Source organism: Corvus cornix, chromosome 3 (assembly GCF_000738735.6).
Source record: "Corvus cornix cornix isolate S_Up_H32 chromosome 3, ASM73873v5, whole genome shotgun sequence".
NCBI classification, from domain to species: domain Eukaryota; kingdom Metazoa; phylum Chordata; class Aves; order Passeriformes; family Corvidae; genus Corvus; species Corvus cornix.
The window spans coordinates 61,777,930-61,801,593 of NC_047056.1; the positions used below are offsets into that span (position 1 = coordinate 61,777,930).

Consider the following 23,664-nt stretch of genomic DNA (forward strand, 5'->3'; position numbering starts at 1 on the left):
TTCATGAAAACAGTGGAGCACCACTGTGACTCTTCCCTCAAAAATCCTTGCCTTTTTCCTCCTAATGGCAAAGAATCAACACAGGAATTCTAATAACACAACTTCATTAGGCCTTCTGCTACAGACCGAGTTTAAAAAAACATTTTATAGAACTACATGCTTTGATACTTTGTCATTAAATTCATGGCAACATGAATAAATTATCACTGTAACCTCCAAGTTTATATTAATTGTAAGTGTTGATGGGTAGACAATACTACTGTAAGCTTTAATTTTAAAAATCCAGTAAGAAATACTGTTAGAGAAGAGACTCTAGGTATATAGATGAAGGAGAACAGAAGAGCTGCCAAATAGGAATATAATTAACCTTATGGTGAACATTCAAGAAGATAACAGAAAAACACAAAAGCATTTTATGTTTCTAAAAGCTTAAGCCCACTATATCGGCCCCATTAATTTTCAGTAAGTATTTATTTGAAGTTTAGGAGAGAATCCTGAATACCTGCCAAGCTACCCAGGTCTTCTTAATACCTGCCTGCTCCAGATATTACAAAATATTCACAATGTACTATCAAAAGTCCCTCTCCTATTAAAAAGGGGCAGCTTCTTAACCATGAATACAGGCCAAAACCACTGAACAAAATATTTTAAAAGTACACTGGTGGTTGGTTTTAACCCTTCCTTGCCTCCCCCAACAGAAGCTGATCATCAATCAATCTACTACATGAGAATGAGAATATTCCACTAAGATCAGAGCGGATCTTAATCCTAGAAAAATCAAAAAAGGTAAAGTGGACATCAAAACAAGTTCCAAAAGAAGCTATAATTGTACAATGAGGAAAGGTGTGTGGTTATACAAGACTGTAAGCAAATATTTCAGGGAAAATTAAGTAAAAACATTTCTAACTAAGGAAAATCTAGTGTTGAAAGAAAAATGTTAAATTAAAGACAGTAACTACAAATAAAAATATAAACACCTAGTCAGATCTTCCTTATTCCTGAGAATGTACTTCATATTATTAAGTCCAAATATCCTCTATATGTGTATGTTCTTGGCCTTCTTTGTGGATTCCAAGGGAGAAAGAGAAGAAAATGCAGAATAAAGAATCTAGTCAACCTTTACAAGAAGCCGAATGCACTAAGCTCTGTGAGCCAAGTAAAGCAGGAGAGCAACCCTTCCTTCCTTTCTGCATACTGGAAGAGGATGACTTTTCAAAGGTTATACAGCATTTCAAAAAGTACACGGACATGATATGAAATTAAAAGTACTAGCATTGCTACAGTTTCTTTAGACTACAAAAATATTTCTGAAATGCAATTTTTTTGCTGAGTTTCTAGAATATACTTGGTAAGGTGTCAAACAAAATTAGACTACTCAATACATCATGCTTTTAAAGATTCTTTAAGAATAGCTCACTGTGCATATCAAGGATCAGCTACCATATATTCCACAAAACTGTGCTATCAGCTCGAACTGTGAGGTTTATCTATACCTTTATTAATATTTATTAAGCAAAGTATTCCATAAATGACTACAAATATCAGAATAGGAACAGAATATTATCTTAATTTAAGAAGACATTTTTATATAATGTACATTTCCAGACTTCTGACAAGTTAGCATGACACTCAGAAGGGGGAAGGAAATAGCTCGACACTCAGGGCAACTTATCTTTGTTATTTTTATAAGATCTGACTTTGAAAACATCAGCTGTGCCAGATCTTTTCTTTTCCATAAACTGTGCATCTGTCCACACCAACTGAATTACAGACCACCAAGTTGTCTCATACACCACATCAAACAGGTCAGCTTAACAGTTCAGACCATGATTCAAAATAACAACTATGTATTCTTTCCCCAGAACACAAGTTTTAACCTACTTTTCAAAGTAATTTTAAAATTATCAAGACATAAATAAACTGTAGACAAGGTATTTAATACACTTGTTTCTACAGTGATTGTTTTGAAAGCCATAATTTTGTTTAGCTAGTATATCTGCTCCGAACTGCACAATCTATACTGGATTTAGTGAAACCTGTGGTGGTTTTTTTTTTTTTTTTAACTACCCCTTAAGAAGTTTCACACTTTTAATAATAAATGCCACATTGTGCCCAAAGAGTATCTATGGTACAAGCATTCCTCCATCATTATGAAAAAAGGTACATCAAAAGTCTTAAGTGACAACAGACAGACATTTTTAAATTATTCATGAAGTGTATGAAAATATACATTCTAAGATTTTTAATTTTTTTTTTTTTTTTAAGAAACGTAAAGATAGTCAGTCAGGAGATAGATGTCAACAAAACTACATCATTCCACAAGTGCTAAAGCTGGCTCACAGTATAACTCAAGTTAGAAAACATTGAAAAATGTGCTTTCAAGTTCCAGTGGTCTGTTTTCTAGCCTCTGCTTTTCTTTAAAATAACCTGCAAAGAAAGAAAAAAAAGTATATTTATCAATACAATTCAGGCAGCAGGAAGAGATTCAAAACTATGCTGCTCAGACCAAAGGTTCACCTGGCCAATATGTTTCCAAGAGCTGAGTTGCCAAGGGTAATATTCTAGGGAAAATACTAGAAATAAAACAAAAGCATACAGAAAGATTTCACATTTCAGGTTTTTGGTTTGTTTTTTTTTTTAAGCAAGAACACTCATAAGCAAGAATTCTGTAAAATAGAAGACTTATTTTGAAAATTAATGCTGAGAAATGGCAATAGTGCTGTTGAGCCATCAGTAGATTCCTTGAAGTTCTTACCCTGTTGGGCCTAGACAAAAGATAAAATAAGGCTTGCAATAATACAGCTATTACGCTCAATTTTTGTTTGCAATGTCTGATTTCTTTCTATATCAAGAGTGCACAGACCTTTGGAAGGACATTTTTTGGTTGGGAATTTAAATGGAAAAATAAACTTCAAAGCCCAAGTGGGACTGTTTAAGTGTTAAAATTATTAAAATACAGGCAGTTTTTCCTTTCTTCTCATCTTTAAAAAAATAAATGGAGCACAAAAATGTTCAAATAGTGTTAAGATTGCAGTTAAAAATAAACTATGTGTACAACTCCAACTGCAACATTCACTTGGCTACCCTATATATCCTGTATATGTTTCTGTTACTATAGTAATAGAAAAGATTCAAACTAAACCTTTCAGCAGAAGGAAAAAAAAATAGTGAAGATAAACAGAAGCCACAGGACCAAAATATCAGGTAACACCAAGTTTTGTCCTCCCAATTTGCTCAGCAGGAGAAGGCGGTTAAAGTGATAAATTAAAGAGACTGAATTCCTTCAGGACACCAAGGTAAAGCAGACATATCCTAGGGAGTGAAATGAGCTACAGAATACAAAAGGATTTCAGTCATATTTTGACACTAATTCTTTCTATGCAGACAAAGCTGCATAACACCTTCCTCTTTCCCTTCTTTTGCATGTGCACAAAACTCACCGTGCTCTGCAATGCAGCAAATTCCTTCTTCACAGAAGGAACACAGCAATTTTTGTTATGCTGAACTACCCGTATAACAATCCACAGTCTAATTCTCCCTCAGTTCTTTCCTTGCCAAATACATCACACAAAAGTATCTGTTCGTTCAAGAAGTACCCACACAGTGCTGCAAGAATCCACTACAAACTTATTTCAGACTGAGCAGGTAAGAACTGAAGGTGTCAGAAAGATATTTGAATCTCTCTGAAGTATTTCTCACTTGCTCCATAAAGCTTCACTTGTATCACTGAAGTTAAGACAGCTTGCTTCCTCAATGTAGTGTCAGCTGAAATAAAGATCCTCCAACTCTGCACTGCCTTTCAAGCCATGAAGCCTTGCTAGTAGACCATTTTGTAGACTCACCCATATATTGAAATTATGACTTTAAACAGGGAATAATCAAGAAAAATTGGGTTATATTTAATAGGGCAAGGAGAGTTAATTAGTTGTCTTGGTAACAGTGAATTTTGCCAATGATGAACTAAAGAATACAATTTGGATTACAAATCAAAAATCAACTTTAGCACAGAATTTTTTTGTATATGCTGTCATAATACATTTTACATTATACAAAAAAGAAAAATATGAAAAGTGTTTTAATACCTTTGCTGCAGATATGGTGTGCTCGGGTTTAATTATTTTACTTTTATTCTCAAAAGCATTTGTCCTGGCTTCTTCTGCTAGCCGGTGGAGAAAAACTAAGAAGTTCAAATGAACCTTTAAAATGAAGAAGAAAAAAAAAAATTATTCAAACTGTTTAAACAGAGTTTGGTTTTTTAGAGGTTCATTGTTTGCAACAGAGAATCTGCATTAGACTGCTTCCAAATTCCTTAAAGGTGTTCTCAGAAAAAAATATGTGTCACTTGGTTCAAGTCTCAGTAAATTTCCAAGACATTCCCTTCCTACAAGATTCTTGTAAATAGAGTTTAAATTTAGTATACTTAAATCATAGAAGTGTTTTAGAAATGATCACACAAACCACAACTGATCTGAGAGGAATCAATCTGATTTTTATTAGCAGTTTTTAATAATAAAATGTAAATATAAATATCAGAGAATTAGGAGTCTTTTTGCTTACAAGTGAATATAGCCAGTTTTCAGTAACTACAACAGCCAGACTTTTATGAACAGCAAATTCATCCCTGCCTAATTGCCAAATGGACTACAGACAAGTTCAAGGACTTCAGCCCCTTTCCAGTGTAAAGGGACATTGACATTAATTTCTCCAGAACGTGGAGTTCTCCAGTGTCAGAAGGTTCCATCCAATTTTTCCCAGCTCATCACTTAGCCTTTTTACATTAAAAGAACTGGTTGGGCAGTATTCTGTTCCATACGGAATGCTGTTCTGCTAATACAGAGGCAGGAAAAAATTGCAGCAGGTAAGGAAGGAACTGCTCCAGCTTGGACTAAAACTGCCAGCTAATAGCACCTCTGTGTAGTAATTAATCAGGGACCTATAATACAAACCTCTAGCATTATACAGACATTATGTGAACTATTTTAAAAGTCCAACCAGAAAAATTGATAATTGCACCTTTTGTAAACTAAATTTTCCAACAACATTACCTCTGCTATGTAAAGTATACAAAAATACTTTTTCAATCAAGAGCTCAGAAAAATATTACTGAAGTATATTAAAATTTTACTTGTATGAATAAGGTGACGTATTTATTCTGCCATACCTTATCTGCAAAGCCTGGAAAAATATAACATGGAAAATTACAAATTAAGAGTTTACAGGAAATACTTTGGCAGCGGGTTTGCAGCATAAGAAACCTGTTACATGAAACTCTGTTCATATGACAAGCAATTTAGGTGGTTTTTTTAAATATCCTGAACTAAATGAAGCCAGAGTGCAATAGATAAATTTACATAATATTTGACATCATTTGGAAGCATCTACTACACAAAAAGCAGATGTTCTTGCAGATTTATTTCACAAAATATAAAAGCCGCTTTAGAACCAGTCTTTAGTTACTCACACAGAAATCAACTCCAAGAGAATCAAGCAGTGGCACTAAAATAATATTCAACATTAGAACTCTCATTATTAAACTTATCAACATGGAGATTAGATTTCTGGAAACAACCTGGAAGAGAAGTGAGAGGTGGAAGAAAAGCTTCTATACTTGCATTTCCTTCTTCTGAGATACCTAAAGACAAAAGTGTTAATTTTAAAATTGCCTTTAAAAACTGCATCTTCTCTCAGAATCACTGTACCTTTATATTCCTAGTTTCAAAATGAATTGCTGCATGTGGAAAAGCTTCCCCTGTACTCCAATAGATTTAAACAGTCACATAACTAAAATTGGAACATTCCACAACAGAGCACACAGGTTAATAAATATTCCAGGTGATTCAAGGCAATTGAGAAAGGCTGGCAAAAGGCAGAACGACTGAATACCATGAATAGGACAGTTACTGACAAGTAGCTAAGCAATACCGTATTTGTTTAAAGACATTGCTTTACTACATATTAACTTATTGTCCTTTGCATAAAATTTAAAAAGTTTTGAACTAACGACTCATGAAACTCACCTAACAAAACAAAATGTTTACGTTCCAGAAAAGAGGCTGCAAAATTTTAAGAACATATGTAAAAAATTCCTAATACTCTTTACACAGCAATTTCCACACACCTGTTCCAAAGAACTAAGGAATAGCAGGAACAACCGCGATAATTTTGTTTTACTGCCATAACTTAAAAACAATTCTTTAGACTGGTATTTCACCTTCAACATACACTTATTAATCATTCTATGGTGATAACCATATTTAAAACAGGCCATTCACTGCAGTACTTTAAGCTTTTCCTGCAATGGAAACACACACATACCCTTCTAACATAAAAGAAGCAGCCGAGATCCTGCTTTTCTTCTATAATTACAAGCTAGAACAAAGCTTGCATATTTTCTTCTCTGACCATTGAGGGAATATCTGAGCCTCAGTACTAAAATCTTTACCTCTTATTTTCGAAAAGAGCCTTGAAAACACCTGAAACACTATTTGCATCTCTTCACCCAAAGATATTATCGTACTCCTTCAAAAAACCAAAAACAGCTTCCTGAGAAAGGCTGACGAAATTTGATAGCTACACTATGCAAAGAGATAGATGTTAACACTTAGGAAACAGGTTCTGACAAAGCTTCAGATTTCAAGAAGAGACTTGATCAAAAGTGAAGAAGAAACCTCATTTAAGTATTTAACAAAATTATCTGAATTCTTATGGCTTTCAAACTTGTAAGTTACTATCATGTAAGAAGACATTGGTTTATCGAGTAAAAATAATCACTGAAGATCAGGGAAAAAAGAAAGCAATCTGATTTTCTCCAAAGGCAGGCAGACCACCTTACTGGAATGGGCACATACTGCAGTATATTCAAACATAAAGCATGGATCATTCTGGAAGATAGCCCAGAAACTGAACTAGCACTTTTCTCATACTTCCCTTGAGAAGACATAAGCTCTCTGCTTGAAATGTGTATGGCTCCATCTTATTAAGACAGCTACTACATAAATTTCTGACCTATGCAATCTAATCACTCTTACAGGGTTTGCATAGAATAGAAAGGTACTAGAAAACATACTCTCAAAATTTGTTACTTGTCTTACTATACAATAAACTCACCAATCCTTTTTTTTTTTTTCCTAAAAGAGGCATAATTTCAGCTGTATTGATTATTTAGCCACAAAAATAAAAATCTAAAGAGGTGTTAGACATGTGCCTAGTTGAAGAACACCATGGACAACAACCACACCTGGACATTCCTGTTTAAAGGTAAAATAAAAAAACCAAGCCTTGTAACATAAAAGGCTGTGTAATTTGACATCAGCAGAAGAGATAATCTAAGTTTCTATCACATTATTAAAATTTATTCTGATCCCATCCTTTGTGTTGCAATGAACATTTGCATAGCCATATTTTAAACTACACCTGACTGTTGTTGTTTATAAGTTTCAGTCAATTCAATTCACTAACTGTCTTGGCAGCTGAGAGAACTTTAGTGCCAGGACCAGGAGGAGATGGGAGCCAAAGGCCAAGATTTGGAGGGATGTCTCACTTACCCCTTTTCAGACAGCCACACTACTTTGAAGCCAAATTTTCATTACCCTGGAAACACAGACCAACTGTTACCAAGGATTAAAAAAAAAAAATGTGTGATTGTGTGAGTTTGTTTAGTTGACTACTGCATTCCACTGAGTAAGCTTTGAGTAGGTCTGAGCATGAGTAGCAAGGGGCCAGGTCTTTAGTCCATAAAAAAAATCCAAAGGTAGCAAAAACATTGGGAAGAGATCATATTTTTATTAGGTCCATTAGAAAAATATTTAATGTTTACATTCAAATCTAAATACTCTCATGTAATTACCATATTCATTCATTTTAATCTCATATTTCTTATTTTAATATTTTACGTTCACATTTAGCTTCATATATGCAGACGCCAATCTTCAAGATGCTGCAAGACACAACTTTTATACACATACGAAACATGGACTTACAATTCAAGTCAGGGACCGTACTAGTATAGAGCATGTGTTAATGCTTTAATGCTCTGAGAGCCACATGCATTTGTAAACAGGAGGACATTACTTCAAAGAGCATCTTTTTTTATGCACTTTTTTTTTCAATACAGCAACTACCACAAGCTCTCCGGAGGTCAGGTTTCCTTGTTGTAGTCAAATAGTTTCTTGGTGAGACAAACCCTACCTGTGCAGCAAATCCCTTAGAGCGGGTGAGAAGCAATTCAGCTTTGCTGGCCTCAGTTTTTGCAAACTTGGCTCTTTTATCCCCACCTTTTCGGCAGGAGTTTTTAAACTATGATCAGGACCCCAACACCTTATTGAATTACTAACAAGTCTTGTCATCCCACAGTTTGGGGCAGAGACTACTTAGATGGCCTTCTAAAAACCTATGAGCATTCAAGATGCCATAGCAGCTTAGAAACTCATTGATCACAGCTCAGCTGTCTACCTGTACACCGAACTGATCTACACAAACAACAAACATCTGCATCCAGCAGACACATAATCCAAACTGCTATTTCTCGGTGTGTCTACACCAAACTTTTCGAACATCAGTGTGTACATGGAGTGACGCAAGAGCCATGCATCAAGCCATCCCTGAATCCCCAAGAGCACTGCCAAGGACCTACAATACCTACACCAGCGAAGCGGAGCGCGACAATCTCTACTTCGCCGTATTTTCTTAGACAGACCAATCGTCTATGTCTCCCCAAGCTTTGCCTCCCCTCTGCCTGGGGGGTCCCTGGAGAAGCACCATTAGCAGTAACTTTGACATCCCGTCACAGCCAAAGTGCTCCAGTGCGCACAGTTCAGAACATTTAGGGAGTAAGCGTCCCTGTTTGGGGCTGGCTGCCCCCGGGGCACCAGCGCAGCTGCCGCCATGGACAAAAGCAGGAGCGCGCCCGGACTCGCCGGGGCAGCCGCAGCCTCGCCTCTCCCCCACCCCTCTCCTTCCTCACCAGCAGGTCGGCGTTCGCCGCCAGGCGTAACTGCGGCTTGTGCTTCTTTATTATTTTCCGCAAAGTGCTGCGGGGCGCCGTGCGCTTCATCCTCCTCCTGCTTTCCTTCCTCTCCTTCCTCCCCCTCCTCCCGCGCTCCCGCCGCGCCGCCCTCCGCTCCCTGCGCCGTTCGAATCCACCGCCCTCGCGCAGCCGCGCGCGCCCGCCGTGACGCAACTTCCCAACGGCCGCGCGCGGCACCGCCCCCGCGCCCCGCCCCCCGCGCCCCGCCCCTCGCGCCCCTCCCCGCCGCGCGGCGGGAGCAGCCGGCGCTTCCCGGGGAGCCGCGCCGAGGAGCTGCGGCTGCGCGGCCTGGGCTGCCGAGAGGCTGCGGGGAGAGCGTCCCGCCGGCCCCGCCGAGCGCGGCCCCGCCGCCGATGTGGCGCACGAGCGGGGAAAGGCGCTTCCCGAGCAGGTGCTCGAGGGACGGGCGGGTCCCGGTGGACACCGCCACGGCCGTTCCCTTCGCGAGCCCGTCCGTGTCGGTCCGCTTCCCTTGCGAGCGAACCGACAGCTGGCTTTGGACCTGGCTGTAGCGAGTCACCCAAGCCTCCCCCCAGGCCTTTTTAGCGAAAAGGACGGGAACTGGAGCAGGCGGTTCCCCGACCGCCGCTCCCGAGCCCTCGGGCGAGGCCGCTGCCACACGCGGGGGTTTCCCGGAGCGCGGCGCCGGTGAGAGGCAGCGGCAGGCGCGGCCCAGGCGAGCCTCGGCTGGGGGGTTTAAGGTGGCGGTTGTCGGCCGAGCGTGGTGTTACTCCTTGCCGCAGAAGCCGGGGGAGTTGTACAGCACGCTTGTGCCCCTTTGACAGTGTGACCCTGCTGGGAGATGGGGCAGGACTGCAGGACCAGGAGCCTAATTAGCACCATAATGTTGCACTGAAATGAGCCTAGAGTGATAGTTGCGTTTTGCGCGTAAATCGGGACAAAATCCTGCTTTAGTACACGTATGGCATTGACTAACTTGTACGCAGAAACACACACTGGTTCTGAAATCGGCCACCACTTCACGTGTCATCCTTCCTCCTGCATCTGTCCCTGCACTTCTTTAGCTGACAGATGCTGCTGACTGAAATACAGGTTTCCCCGCAGAGGGGCCCCTGTAGCTTGGCATTCTCAGTGTATTTGGACGGTGTGTACTTAGTTGGAGAAGGGGTCAGGATTTCATACTGAGGTATGGGGTTTTTCAGCATATTTGTTAGCTTTTTTGGGTTTTTTTTGCCTATGGGACACTTGCAAATTTAAATGTCGGCAAGATATTGTCTTAATATGTTCAAAAGTATCAGCACCCAGATATGAATCAGTTTTATTGAAGTATGTTCTTAAGTCTGTATGATTTAGTATTTTAGTTAATTTTACAATATGCACAAAATGTAGTCCAGATAGAACTATGATATCTGACAGCAGGAGAGAATTTAAGATTTGCCAGTTCTTCATACTCCGTCAGATATTTGAAAATGATGCTTTGTTCTTTCAGTTTTGACTGTCACTTGGCATTAATCGTCAACAGCAATGTTGATCTTAAAGTCAGGGTCTTAACATTTTTTTTCTGTGAAGGAGTAAGCACACTACCACGCAGAACGTTTTTGTTCAGTTTAATAATAATCACAGTTAATGGCTCAGCAGCACTGCCACGAGTAAACATTGGGGTTTTTTCGGCTAACCGAACGGCTCTGACTGAGGAGCTACATAGGGTCATATACTGTAGTGCTCGTAATATACACACAGAAACTTGCATCGGGATCAACAATAACTCAGCATGTCAACAGATTCAAATCTGCAGCTGGGATAGATCAGTAGTTCCACTGGACCTTATGTGAGCTGAGAACTGGGCCTTAGTATCTTGCACTGTTGGTGGGAAACTGGTATGGGCAAACATTTTACAAACTGTAAGAATTGCAAAGGTGCCTCTAACTGTAGGTCTAAAACTATTAAAATATACCACACAAATTTGAAACTGTGCGGTGACCTGTATAAGATGACAGATACAGAGACTCAAGACGAGTAACTATACCTTTTAGTCATGTGCTTGCTATGTAGACAATGACTGAATAATGAAATCTACTATTAAGTGTAATACTGTTAGAGTTTATTGGTTCTGATTTATATTTCTATAGATATTTATAGTGGACTAGGGGAGTTTTGTTGTTGTTTTTAGCCACAGAAAGTAGTAATTTAAAATGCTGACTCAAATCTGCATATTTACCATATTTCCTTACTTCTTAGGTTTTGAAAAAATTATGACAATAGTTACTTCAAGCAATTGATAACAGGTCAAATGTAGAAATAATAAATTATGGGTTCTGATTTACTGAACAAACATGAAATTCAGTATTTCAGATTTCTCCTTGAAATTTTATTTTAGGCTATTTATCAATAAATATTTCTGTAAAAATGATTTTAGTATCTTAATTTTAATACACAAATATTGTAGAAAAAGAAAAAATTGTACTTTTGCACATTATGCATTGCAATGGACAAAAATTATAAGTTAACTAAATAATTTTTTTTAAAATCACAAGGGTTTCAATTGTTTGGTCTGTATTAACACTGTATTAAATGAGGATTAATGATTACAGTGAATCATAGAAAACAGCAACCTCATATTTGATTTTGAACGACTGTTTTCTTTCTGATAGACTCCATAATGTTCAGTTATAATATTATTAAATATTTAAATAGCTAAAAGAATAACTAAAATGTGTTTTAAATTCATTATTTGACAGTTGAAATTGCTAATTTTTTCATGCTCATGCAGCTTTTTAAAAGAAGGCGATTCTGTGCCTTATAGACAGATTTTCATATTTTACCTGTTCAAAAGCTGCAGGAGTTTTTAATCCATTTTCTACAAGCAGTTGCCTTGTTTTCAAATAACGTTTCAAGAATTTCATATTTTTCTACTTCTTAGCAGTAGCAGTTTTAAAACACACATTAGTTCATTCTGTGAACTTCAGCTGCAGCACAGCATCTTCCCAGTTTTCCAGCAATACTGAACTGTGTTTTAGAATTAAAGGCATCATCTGGGACTGATGATTAGAGCAAGGAAAATTCAGCAATTAAAATAGTACCATCCAGGTCTGACTTCTTCAGGAAAACAGTCTTTTCAATTCTGTTTTTATTTATTTTTTTTTAATACAGGCAATTTCAGTGACATTATTTTGTCCCTTTTGCTTCCAGATTATGTGGGTTTCTTGAAAACACTTCCATACATTTCAGTGTCTAAAAAGAGGCCAAGTTTGGGGCCATCACTGCTGAACTGCAAACCGGTAAACATTTAGTTCTCTGTTTCTGTAAGGAAAGAGATGAATTTAAAGACTAATTCTATCCACTCCTGTAGTGCACTGTAAGTTGACATAAGGGTAATATTTGGAAATGAAATTTAAAAGCCATGTGTCCTTTCTGTCCTGAAACTTTTATAAGCACATCCTAGCTTGTTAAATTTGCTCTCCCCCTCTGTACTTCCTAACTGTTAGTTTAATTACTTTGTTTCTGGATCTTGACATTATCTTTAGTCAAATTCTTCATCAGCTCTTCATCAAGTCATAATTTTAAAGTCAATCTTCCCCCCAGAAATGGCTGAAGAATTCAATTTAAAGTGTGTGATATCTTGAAATTAATAATCACATTTTATAAATTCTTGCTAAGCCAGAGGTCTCTCGGTTTCTTCTCTAGTCAGGTAGAGACTGTTAAATACTTTCTGGTGCTAATCCAGTTTCAGTGGTTGATGAAAGACTTTGAAACTTATCCTGGATATGGATGTCAAAGCCTAAAATCTTTTGATGTTTTCTTCAGTGATGAAAAGATATCTCTAAAACAGAACATAACAATTCAGCAAATGTAAACTTTTCTATAATGTGGTTGATAGGCTTGATCATAGTGATTGGGGTACACAGACTGACTCTCCTGTTACATTTGTATATTCTTTCTGTTGGATGTCAGGTGTGCTTGAATACTTTTGTAGAGAAACAGGAAAAGAGATAATACAAAGGAGCAAATTGTATGTTTTCCTCTCCTCTGTGAAACTTAAGAAAATCTCTTGCTTGAAAAAGAAGGGGAAAAGGCAATTTTAACAAGAAACTTTTGCCTTGTGGTTGTCACTATTGATGTAATGACAATCATTTAATTGCAGTAATAAATACTAGTCAAAACTGTGTTTAGCATTCACCTTTTATTTTCATGAAGAAAGGAGACAATTTTCTAGAATAAATTATATTCATTACTTTTGCTTTATTTATTTAGTTCTATTTCTATCTGTGTTTCAGGCCCAGAACAGTAAAAAACAAGAAAGGCAAAACATCATAAATTATATTTGAAATTCCAACTATTTGCTGATTTTAAGGCTTACAATTTAAGCTTCAGTTTCATTTTTCAAGACATTCTGTGTATCAGCTCTCTGTACATCAGGTTCTAAGAACCTGTCTAAAGTCGGTTGACTTCCACAGGCCAGACACCATCTGTCTGTTGTGACTGCTTTGATTGCATTCATGAAATGAGTGTCATTCATACTGAAGCATGTAAATCACAGCTCAGCAATCACTCTTACCTTCACAGATATTCCTTGTGCACTTGACATGCCGTCAACTAAAAGTGTATCAGTTTCACTGCTTTTGATGTAATTTGATGCAGGATCACGTTGATGTATATGCCCATTACTTTATTAAATTATGTAAGAGGAAAATGTTTATTTTAGGTGTTTTCAATCAAAACCATAAAGATGAATAAATTACACGAAAAATAATTACTTCACATACCCACTTTGTCTGTGTTCATGTAAATTTTCTCATTATTTTTTTAGATTTGTACTTTATTTGCATTTTGTTCCTGGATCTAATACACCCATTTAATGCCAGTCATATTTCCTCCCCCAAATTCCAGAAGGAACAGAGTGTTACTCTCTTCAGATGTCATGCTTGCAATGACTACATACAAAGCAAAACGATCTTCCAGCACCTCTGCTCTGATCAGCTAATCCAGACTTGCCAAAAAAAACCCCTTCTTTCGGAAACTTTTGCAAACCTAGACAATATTCTGAAAAATGCCTGTTGTCTGCCTTAAAAATATATATTTTATGCAAATATGTTTAAAACAGAGAAGAAAGGAGAGCACAAAATTCGATGATATTCCCCAGGATATTACTTTACTAAAAACTGGTCTAATTAGCATAACATGTAATAGTAATGGCCACCAATAAGGAACTCAAACTAAGGTTAATAGATGGATACTTATTACTCAGCTGCCAACTTTCTAATTATCAGGGAGAGCTGATCAGAGATGTTGACCACAAGAAGGCCTGAGCATGATTTTTCTCCACTTTGTTCTTCACATGAAGGGTAGTAACATCTTTTAGCCTCTTCTGCCACAGGGAGCATGGTTTTTTTTCCCTGTTGACTTTTTCTTCAGTCAGAAAGAAACCCTAGAAGTGTGATATGCAACAGCATTTTTCTACCTCTTCACTGATTTCCTTTGGGTAATGTCAGCTCTGAAACACAAACTGATGTGCTATAGAGTGGTCTGCTTAGCTATACAACTTTCCACCAATTTTCTGGCTATGGGTGCAGAGGAAAATGGGTGATCACAATTTGAGATATCCCCACCTGAAGCAAAAACCTCTTCCTGATGTTTCAGATTGTCAGTAATCCTCAGCTCTCCTAAAGCTGAGCAGGAAGTGCTTGTTAGGCCACTGCAAATGAAAGATGCCCACTTCTTGGCTGGTACTGCCTCCATACCCCATGAATGTACTAAAAAAAAGGATATATGTGCATATTTGTTAATGTTAAAGCCAGTTAGAAAACTGATCAAGTCAAAAAACAAACACACTTAATGATATTTTTTAAATTAATAAATGGTAGGTGATAACCAGTGGGATGCCTGCCTGCCGGCTGGTTTGCCCCAGTACCCCTGATGATGGACTTCAGCAAACTAAATTCAAAGAGAAACAACACACAGGTTAGGTTTCAGATGAGGTGAATTGATTGCTGATTATTTAAATCCCACTTTTTGTGGCAGAAGCCAAGCCATAACATTATTGTTACGTGCAAACATGATAGAAAAAAAAGAAGAGTGGCCGCTGAAGTGAAGCAAGAATTTAAAGATTGACTTCGGAGTGCATGGAATACACCTGTATTACAATAGGAGTTGTCATTTGTGCACAAAGTTGGCATGTATTGTGCTGTCAAGAAAACAGGAGGAGAAAAAGAAATAATTTGTATTTATTTCTTTTACCATTGTAATCAATAAGGGAGTTAAAAAAGAGAACATTTCAGATAAAATGCAAACAATTTAAATAGGCTGTAATCAAAATGTGGTTTTTCCATGAAGATTTTCAGAAGTTATTTATTAACTGCCGAAAGGAATATACAATCACCTGAGAATGAAGTAATATAATTTATGCCGAACAGTTTACTGCCAATGGTTCCTTAGTGATCCACTTTCTTTAGTACGCAGACATGAAATCATTTGTCTTCAAAATTATGTTAAGAAATGAATGATCTAATACAAGCTATTGAGAGTGGGATGCAAAGTTCAACTACTTATTTTTTTTCTTTGAAAAGTGATTGAAAACATTAGGTTCGTATTAGTAAAAAATAAGCAATTTGTAGTTCTCCCTCTGGAGAACTACAGCATTACTCTTCAGTTTTCATCATTAAAGAAATGCTTGCATTTCTTTTGAGTGCACAGAAATCTTTGAATCTGTCATGCTTTCTGAAAATTCGCAAGCACCTTTTTTTAACAGCAATCATCAGCAAAATATAAACCCCTGTGAAACTATTCCAGATCTTATTGAGAATCAGTAGTTTTCTGAAGGTACCTAAATTAAAGTTTTAAAATGCTGCTGCTGTAGCATAAAGGAAGGAAAAGTACTTCTTCAGAGAGTATGGTGAAGTACAGGAATTACTAAATCCTTTTCCTTTCGGCTAGTTAACTGCTAATTTTATTCTTAGGAATGTAATTTTGGGTTTGGGGTTTTTTTTAATATCTTGCTATATAGTGTTTAGAAAGAAGCTTCAAATATTAATTATCCATTGAGCTAAAAATTCTTTCAATAGCTTAGGATCGTTCTGCCTTCTGGGGATAATAACATTTGCAGTTCCAAATGCAATTAAATGGAAGTGGTAGTTTACAGAGTGAAAGATAGTGTATATACTTCTTTGAATGTAAAACAACACCATAAGTATTACTTAAATAAATGTAACGTTGACCACAGTTTTCTAAATAAACAGCTGCTGATACAATCTTTTTCTTTCTGTACAGAACAAATACACTTTCTTCAAACAATGCTTGACACAAAGGAAAACAGCGAGGGTGTAACACTTCAGGTTAATAAAACGAAAAGACAGCAGCTGTAGCCTTGCACAGAGGCAAGATGCTGCTCTCTGCTATAAGAAACTGCATCAGAACCTTAACCCAAGAATAACCATAGTGACTGTGGGGACGGGAAGCCATATCAAGTTTTCTTCCCCTGCCCTACAAGACTGTGTAAGCCTGTTGTTAGGAAGTACATACATGTATGTGGAAGCACCATAGCCAGTAGAACTGGTTTAGTAAACAGAGTGCAATACTGATTTTCTAGCCACATTGAGGCTACCTACCTGAGCTTACATTGGGTAACTTAACTACCCACAAAGCTAATAAAAATATGTATTTTAAGCTGAAAGCCACACCTCTTGCGTCAGCACAAATACAACAAAACTAGTGCCACAGAGTGAATCATAACACAAATGCAAGATTTTTTGGAAGGAACATACTGTAATGTGAGCTGACACTTGGGAAACAGAAGTCAGCTCTAAGGTCTCTCATTTTTACCCCGGGTATTTTACATTTTGTATTTAGGCTTCTTTGCCTGAATATTGGCAAAGGTTAAGTTTTGTTTTTCAGTATACAGTGATGTTTGTCACAGTAAGTAAGGTTGCTGTGATGTTTTTCAAGTACGTTTGCCCAGATAGGAGCTGTGGCTCCTTAACATAACCGGTGATGCACCAGCTACCAGTTGTACTGTGGAACAGTTCCCTGGGAGCAGGTTAATAGCCTCAAAACTGCTGCTCATTGCCACCCTGACTGATGGTGCTTTGCTCCTGTACAAACCAACTATTCAGTGCTGCCATAGAGCAACACAAAGAAAAGCATAAAACTGCTGTTCAGAAGCAGCTCTTTGCCTAAAGATTTGGCAGGTGTGTGCTTTTTCAGTTTGGTTTTTTTTTTTTTTAATGGTAATACATTGATATTGAATAATGCTCTTCCTTGTAGAGGGAATAAAAATATGTTTGTGCTTGTCATCAGGAGAATTTTTTCCAGCATGTTTCTCAAACTGGTCTAGAGATATTTGCTCTTTTGAAATATGTGTTTGCAGTTCTCTAGCATTCTTCCCACTTTTATCTGATCATGTAGGCCTATTTTTGTCTGCAAAGTGTCCTGGAAGAGAGCCAGGACAGGAGAATGAGGGGAAAAAAAACAAGCATGTAAAGAATATGGGAAACTGGGCCTAGATGGCCTAGTTTTTATGGGGAAATTTCTAATGTACAAGTCCTTCTATGGAAGCCCTGTGCTCACTGATATGCTCAAGTGTTCTGCAGTGCTACAAGTGAAACAGCTATAAAGATAGCTCAGTTCTCCAGTTGCATTGGTAACATCTTTACAATACCAGTGCAGAATGAAGTGGCTGGAGACAAGGAGTAATTCTGATCCTAACCATCCCTCTTTAGGCTTTATTTAGCATTCTTTAGTGAGGTAAATGTTTCCCAGTTTGTCTGAAATTAAATTTAGAGGCCTTTGAGAGGCCTCTGAAGATTAAAGAAAATTGAACCATAGAACACTGTAGTGGGTTGACCCTGGCTGAATGCCAGGTACCCACCAAAGCCACTGTGTCACTCCCCTCCAAAAATGGGCAGGGGAGAGGAAATACAACAAAGGGTTCATAGGTTGAGATAAGGACAGAGGATCACTCACTGAATACTGTCATGGACAAAACAGGCTTGAATTAGAGATAGTAACTGAATTTATTACTAACAAAATCAGAGCAAGATAATGAGAAGTAAAATAAATATTAAAACACCTTCCCCCCCACCCCTCCCTCCTTCCCAAGCTCTACTTCCTCACCTAGCAGCACAAGGAGATGGGAAATGGGGGTTATGGTTGGTTCATCACACATGCTCAGGGAGAGAGTCCTTACCCTGCTGCAGCGTGGGGTCCCTCCCATCGGAGACAGTTCTCTGCAAACTTCTCCAACATGAGTCCATCCCGTGGGCAACAGTTCCCCACAAACTGCTGCAACAGGGGTCACTTTTCCATGGTGTGCAGTCCTTTACCACAGCCTGCTCCAATATGGATTCCCCACAAGGTCACAAGTCTAACCAGGAAAGCTGCTCCAGCATGGGCACATCTTTCTACAGGTCTCTGCCAGGACCCTGCTCCAGCACAAGCCTCTCACATGTTCACAGCCTCCTCCCAGGCACCCATCTGCTCCAGTATAGGCCTCTTCCACAGGCTGCAGATGGATTTCTGCACCCCCATGGTCGTGCATGGTCTGCAGGGGCACAGCTTCAGCACCTGGGGCACCTCCTCCCCCTCCTTGTCCACTGACCTTGGTGTCCGCAGAGCTGTTCCTCTCACACATTCTCACTCTGCTCCTTCTCTGGCCTCAATTACTTCTGCACAGTAATTCTAGTTTCTTCTTTAAGATGTTATCACAGAGCCATTACTATCATTCCTAATTGGCTCAACCTTGGCTGAGCATGGAGCCCTTAATCCCAGGGTCACGGGCTCATGCCTCACATTAGGTGCCAAAAAGGACTGCAGTAGGTTGACACTGGCTGTGCACTACGTGCCCACCAAGCTACTCTATCATTCCCCCTTCCCAGCTGGACAGGAGAGAGAAAATAACTGGAAAATTTTCCTGGAAAATGACTCCTAGGTTGAGATAAGGCAGTTTACTAAAGCAGAAGTTTGTGCATGCACAAAGCAAAGAGAAGAATCACCAATCTTTTTATTCTGTGCTTCCCATGAGCAAGCCATGCCCAGCGACTTCCCAGGAAGCAGGGCTTCAGCACACATGGCAGGAGAGCAAAGATTGTAAAGAACAAATACCACCACCACCACCACCATTTGTGTCAGCTGCCCTAGTTGTGTCCCCTCTCAGGATTTTGCCCACCCACAGCCTGGGGTGTTATCAGCCCCTTTCTAGCTACCAATGCAAAGCACAGCACTGTGAGGACTGTTATGGGAAAATGAACTCCATCTCAGCCAGACCCAATATAAACACATGTTCATAAATGCATACCCTTTAAATGTTTTTTGTAATATTATATTATTTTGAGCAGTTTAATCCAATTTGGGTCCTTTGTGAACTCAGTACTCTCACTCATTTCAATAATTACCAGGATTGTACTTGCCTATTGTTTTTTTTTTACAAAGAAGTAAATTGATTTTTACTTCCAAAATAAATTTAACAACTGCCTTCTGCCACAGTTCTTACACTTGTGAATTCTATATGTGGATGAAAAAACCTTCATTTGTCCTTAGATACAAGCCTGAAATATGGTTCTGAAATACATCTGTTTGTGTAAAGATCCACAGACATCAGTACCTGGATGTATAGTTCAAAGCCTTACTCCTTTTCTGTGTGATTCCCAGCACAGAGGACAATTTGAAATAGTTGTTGGGTTTTTTTTTGTCTGTTCTTTCTTTGGGAGTCAGTTTCCTCTAGCAGAATCTGATTGTTCATTCAGAATAAAATTCTTCTTTTTGACCTCATAGGCCAGCTCTGTTCTTATGAGTATAGTGTTAGACATAGTAATGGGTCGGAGAGCAAGAGACATGCTACACTCAGGTACTAATGGCAAAATTCTCCCTAAATATAGGATGATCTAGTCAATCCCCACCGTTGGGGACAGTGCCTGCCATACACCAGCCTCTGGGTTGTATCCAGGAGTTGGCTGGTAGAGTTCTTGTTGGCTTGGACCAGAGCTGCTGCCTGCTAGTGTCATGCTATAAACACCATAGTTACTACTATTACACTCCAGACTTTCTGCCTGGCCCCCTGTTCAGCGTTCTGTACATGCAGCTGTGGAGGAATGCAACAATGATTGTAGTACCTGTCAGTGGGGCTGAAAGTTAAGAGTCCTGAGCAAGGCGTTGCATGTCAAAATTAGAAAAGCTCAGACTTAACAAGGAGTCTGGTCCTTGTTAGGATTGTTTCTGGGTTTTATTTTATGCTCCATCTAGCTAGGACCAGGGTCCATAATAAGAATCTCCACTACCTTTGGAGGCTGTCTTGACCACTAGCCTAAAATATCAGCCACTTGTGCTTTTTCTTTCTAGTCCTTAATCATGCTCTGTTTGCTACAACAACAGTATTTCAACATGCAGAAGGCGAAGTAGGCATCTCTGCATGTCCACAGCCTTGTGGCATGCTTCTGGGAGATGGGGAATGCAACCTTCAGCCCCAAAATGAAATGGGAAAATGCACCAAAAATCCTTTTCCTGGAACAAATATACTCACCACAAAGGTATCATAGAGAGAAAGATGTAGAAAGTACCAGTTGGCAATTGGTTATACAGAGTCTGGTCCACAGGTTCTGGCATGTGCTTCAGCCATTGTAAAGAATTATTTTTCATTCATTCCTTGTTTTGCCATGGTTTTCTTTAGACAGTATCAGTTGTGGAACTAGACTGCTCTCAGTTTTTAAGCAGAGCTCAGAGTTATGTTGTCTAACACTCAGAGTTGCTTGATGTCAGGGAGCAAGCACAGGGTAAGAAATGTATTAAATCTTCTATGAAACAGCTTAATGTCAAAATTTTATTTTTCCTTACTCCAATGGGAAACAGTGCAATAGCACAGCAACAAAATTAAACCTGAAAGTAAATGACTACAGGTCTGAGCATAAATTTGTGGGAGAATGTGTTAAATATATTTGTACAGCTGTGCATACAAAAGATCTGAATTCTCCTAGCAGCAGTGTCTGGACATGAAGTTTTGATTTAGATTGTGTTCCTCTGGGCACTCTGTTCCATATGTATATAAAGCTGAATTTAGCAATTAAATGGAATTTCTGAATTCTGCACCCATAATTGCCTACTCGTAACAAAGTACAAGATGGGGTTTGGAAATTCTGTGTTGAGGAAGATTTGATTCCATATTTCCAGTTCTAGCATTTCTCTGGTAGCTTGAAGTCTGCAATATATCAATTTGCTGTATTATGCATAGAAAAAAGTCTGCCTGAACCTATTAGAGATATGAATTGCTATATCCATAACTAGATTATTAATGCATCTTTATACAGCATTACCTGTATTCTGTCATATCATAATCATGATTCATATTCATATGATTCATAAATATGATTCTGGCATATCTTAAGTACTTTTCAAGTATCAGCCCTGATTTGTCTATTATCTGTTTGGGTCAACAAATCTATGTACACATGAACAGGAAAACCTCTTCTTAGCGTGCCTCCTGAAAATCATTGCTCCAAGCACATAGATCCTTTTCTTAATCTCAATGAAATTTTGAAACTTTAATAAATTTTTCAGTACATGAAGAATATCACGTGATCCCAAATATTCCTCCAATCTTTAAAGTTTAGTAAGCATCTGAAAATTATTGGTGAAGTTCTCACCCAGTACCTATGCAAAACATGATTAGGATGCCTAGAGTACTTTGCTAATGGCTGACTTTTCCACTACCTAGTTAATTCTTCTCCTATCATGGAATACCTCAAAAGATTTTATGGGGTAGTTTATAATATTTTGCAGTATTTTTTTCATATATTTGACTTTAGAAACAAACTATGAAAACTATTAATATAACTTAAGAGGTAAAATGCCCATGGCATCTAACTTGGTGTCTCAGAGACTTGGGCCTTTCCAGTTCTGTAAAGCAACATGATCATGAGTTAGTGAGATGCAAGTTTTGTACACAATCATGTCTTGAATTTCTTGTTAATAAAGTTTGTGTTTGAAATACAACCAGTCTTTCTTTTTTACTCAACTTTAAAAAAATCTAGTCTACAAAAAAATCAGGATTTTTAAAAAAATTTGTAGGATTAGTTGCAACCTCAGCATCTATTATCTTTGTAAACAAGTATGTTTACTATGTCATATGTTAAATAAAAACATCTTGCCTTTTACAAGATGTCTTCTCCTATTGACTTCCAACTGAAGCACAACAAAAATGCTAAAAAAAATGCTCAATAGCTGGATGAGTAGCTGTCCACTTACTCTAGAGATCAATAAAATGTTTGGCAAGGAAAACATGAACTGAGCACTAACACTCATTCACATGAGCCAAAATAGAAAACAGTTCATAATGAAGCACAAGGACAAGAGCACTGGAAAGGCATCCTTGTAAATATGTGCTACAAAACTGTACCACACTCCACCTTCTCTGTTGCTTTCATGTGCAGCTCAACCACATTTCAGTAAAACAGTGCCCGAATGCTACTCTGGAATGTGTATGGCTTCTGCAAACAGATGCAGAGCCAAACACCAGCCCCTGTCTTAGTGTGTATTGCACAGCTGGAAGAACAATTGCAGCTGCTATGAAAGAGCATGTGTTTTTCTTACTGGTTTATCTAAAAATTTTATTTATGGGGTGAAACTGTGTTTTAAATGTGCATTTGACCACATTAAGTTTTGCAAACTATAGACAATGTGAATTTGATGGTGGTGTTTAAGTTTTTTGAAGTCTTAGCTGTATGACATACATTAGTAGTTAAAAGTGGTTAGTTCAAAATCAAGTTGTGTAGAGATCTGTAAATTTAAGTCACTGCCTGACATGTGGATGCCCACCTACTCAGAAAAAGTAGTCTGGGGACCCAAACAATGTCATAATCCTCTATTACCTGCCAAAAGAGATGTGAGGAGTATGTGCTGCACTGTCAAAATCTCCATCTAGAGAGAGTCTGAGGTTCATAGGCCAGGCTGGATGGGACTTACAGTAACCTGGTCTAGTGGAAGGTGTCCCTGCCCATGGCAGGAGGGTTTGAACTAGATGATCTTTAAGGTGCATTCCAACCCAAACCATTCAGTGATTCTATGATTCTGTGACTCTATGAATCATGGGAAGGAGGCAAAAAGAAGAAAGGAGGACAAAAGGAGACATTTCCTCACCCTCAAGGCACCAATAACACCTGACCTTGCCCCATATTCCACAACTGGAAGTTGAGCTGAAAAAAACAGTTATAAAAGGGACAACAGCTGACAAGCAGGAGCCTGTAAATCTTTACAGTCTCTGAGGCACAAGCTCCATGAGTTTGGCATTCATTGCACTTGGCCATTTGTCAGGGCTGCCTTGAGGGGTGTGAGGCACTAAGCAGGCATGGGAAAAAATGCAGATTTTAGGGACATGGAATTTCAGAAAGAGACCTTAGACAATCACATGCATAAAATCTACTTATTTTCTAAAATTGAGAGGGATTGACTCTGATCTAAATTCATATAAGGAAAATATTAAAAATGCAGAATGGTTCTTAATTCCTCCTGAAATAAGCAAAATTGAATGTGTTTCAATCCCTTCGTGAAATCTAGTCCTTTTTTTCCCTGTACACATCCATTGATGGCTTTAACACTTATGAGACCTTTGCAAGCAGGTATGTAGTCATCTCACAACTACAGTAAAGTTGATAACAGAAATCATGATCCTCATTTTGTGGGCAGGGTAACTGACTCTGAGA

General features: G+C 38.4%; 1 protein-coding gene and 1 long non-coding RNA gene across 3 annotated transcripts in view; one reads left to right on the top strand and one right to left on the bottom strand.

The window, feature by feature from the left end:
• Positions 1-1,477: 1,477 nt before the first annotated feature.
• Positions 1,478-9,126, bottom strand: CENPW (centromere protein W). The gene is made up of 3 exons (XM_039569666.1): positions 8,963-9,126; positions 4,083-4,196; positions 1,478-2,427 (listed from the first exon to the last, which is right to left on the bottom strand). Exons 1-3 carry the CDS (start codon positions 9,050-9,052, stop codon positions 2,401-2,403), a joined length of 231 nt encoding a protein of 76 aa, XP_039425600.1. The 5' UTR covers positions 9,053-9,126; the 3' UTR covers positions 1,478-2,400.
• A 174-nt stretch (positions 9,127-9,300) lies between these two features.
• Positions 9,301-23,664, top strand: part of LOC120411784 — a 97,847-nt gene continuing 83,483 nt past the window's right edge. For both annotated transcript variants that reach the window (XR_005604302.1, XR_005604303.1), the window contains exon 1: positions 9,301-12,264. This is a non-coding gene — a long non-coding RNA (uncharacterized LOC120411784). The remainder of the gene's footprint in view (positions 12,265-23,664) is intronic.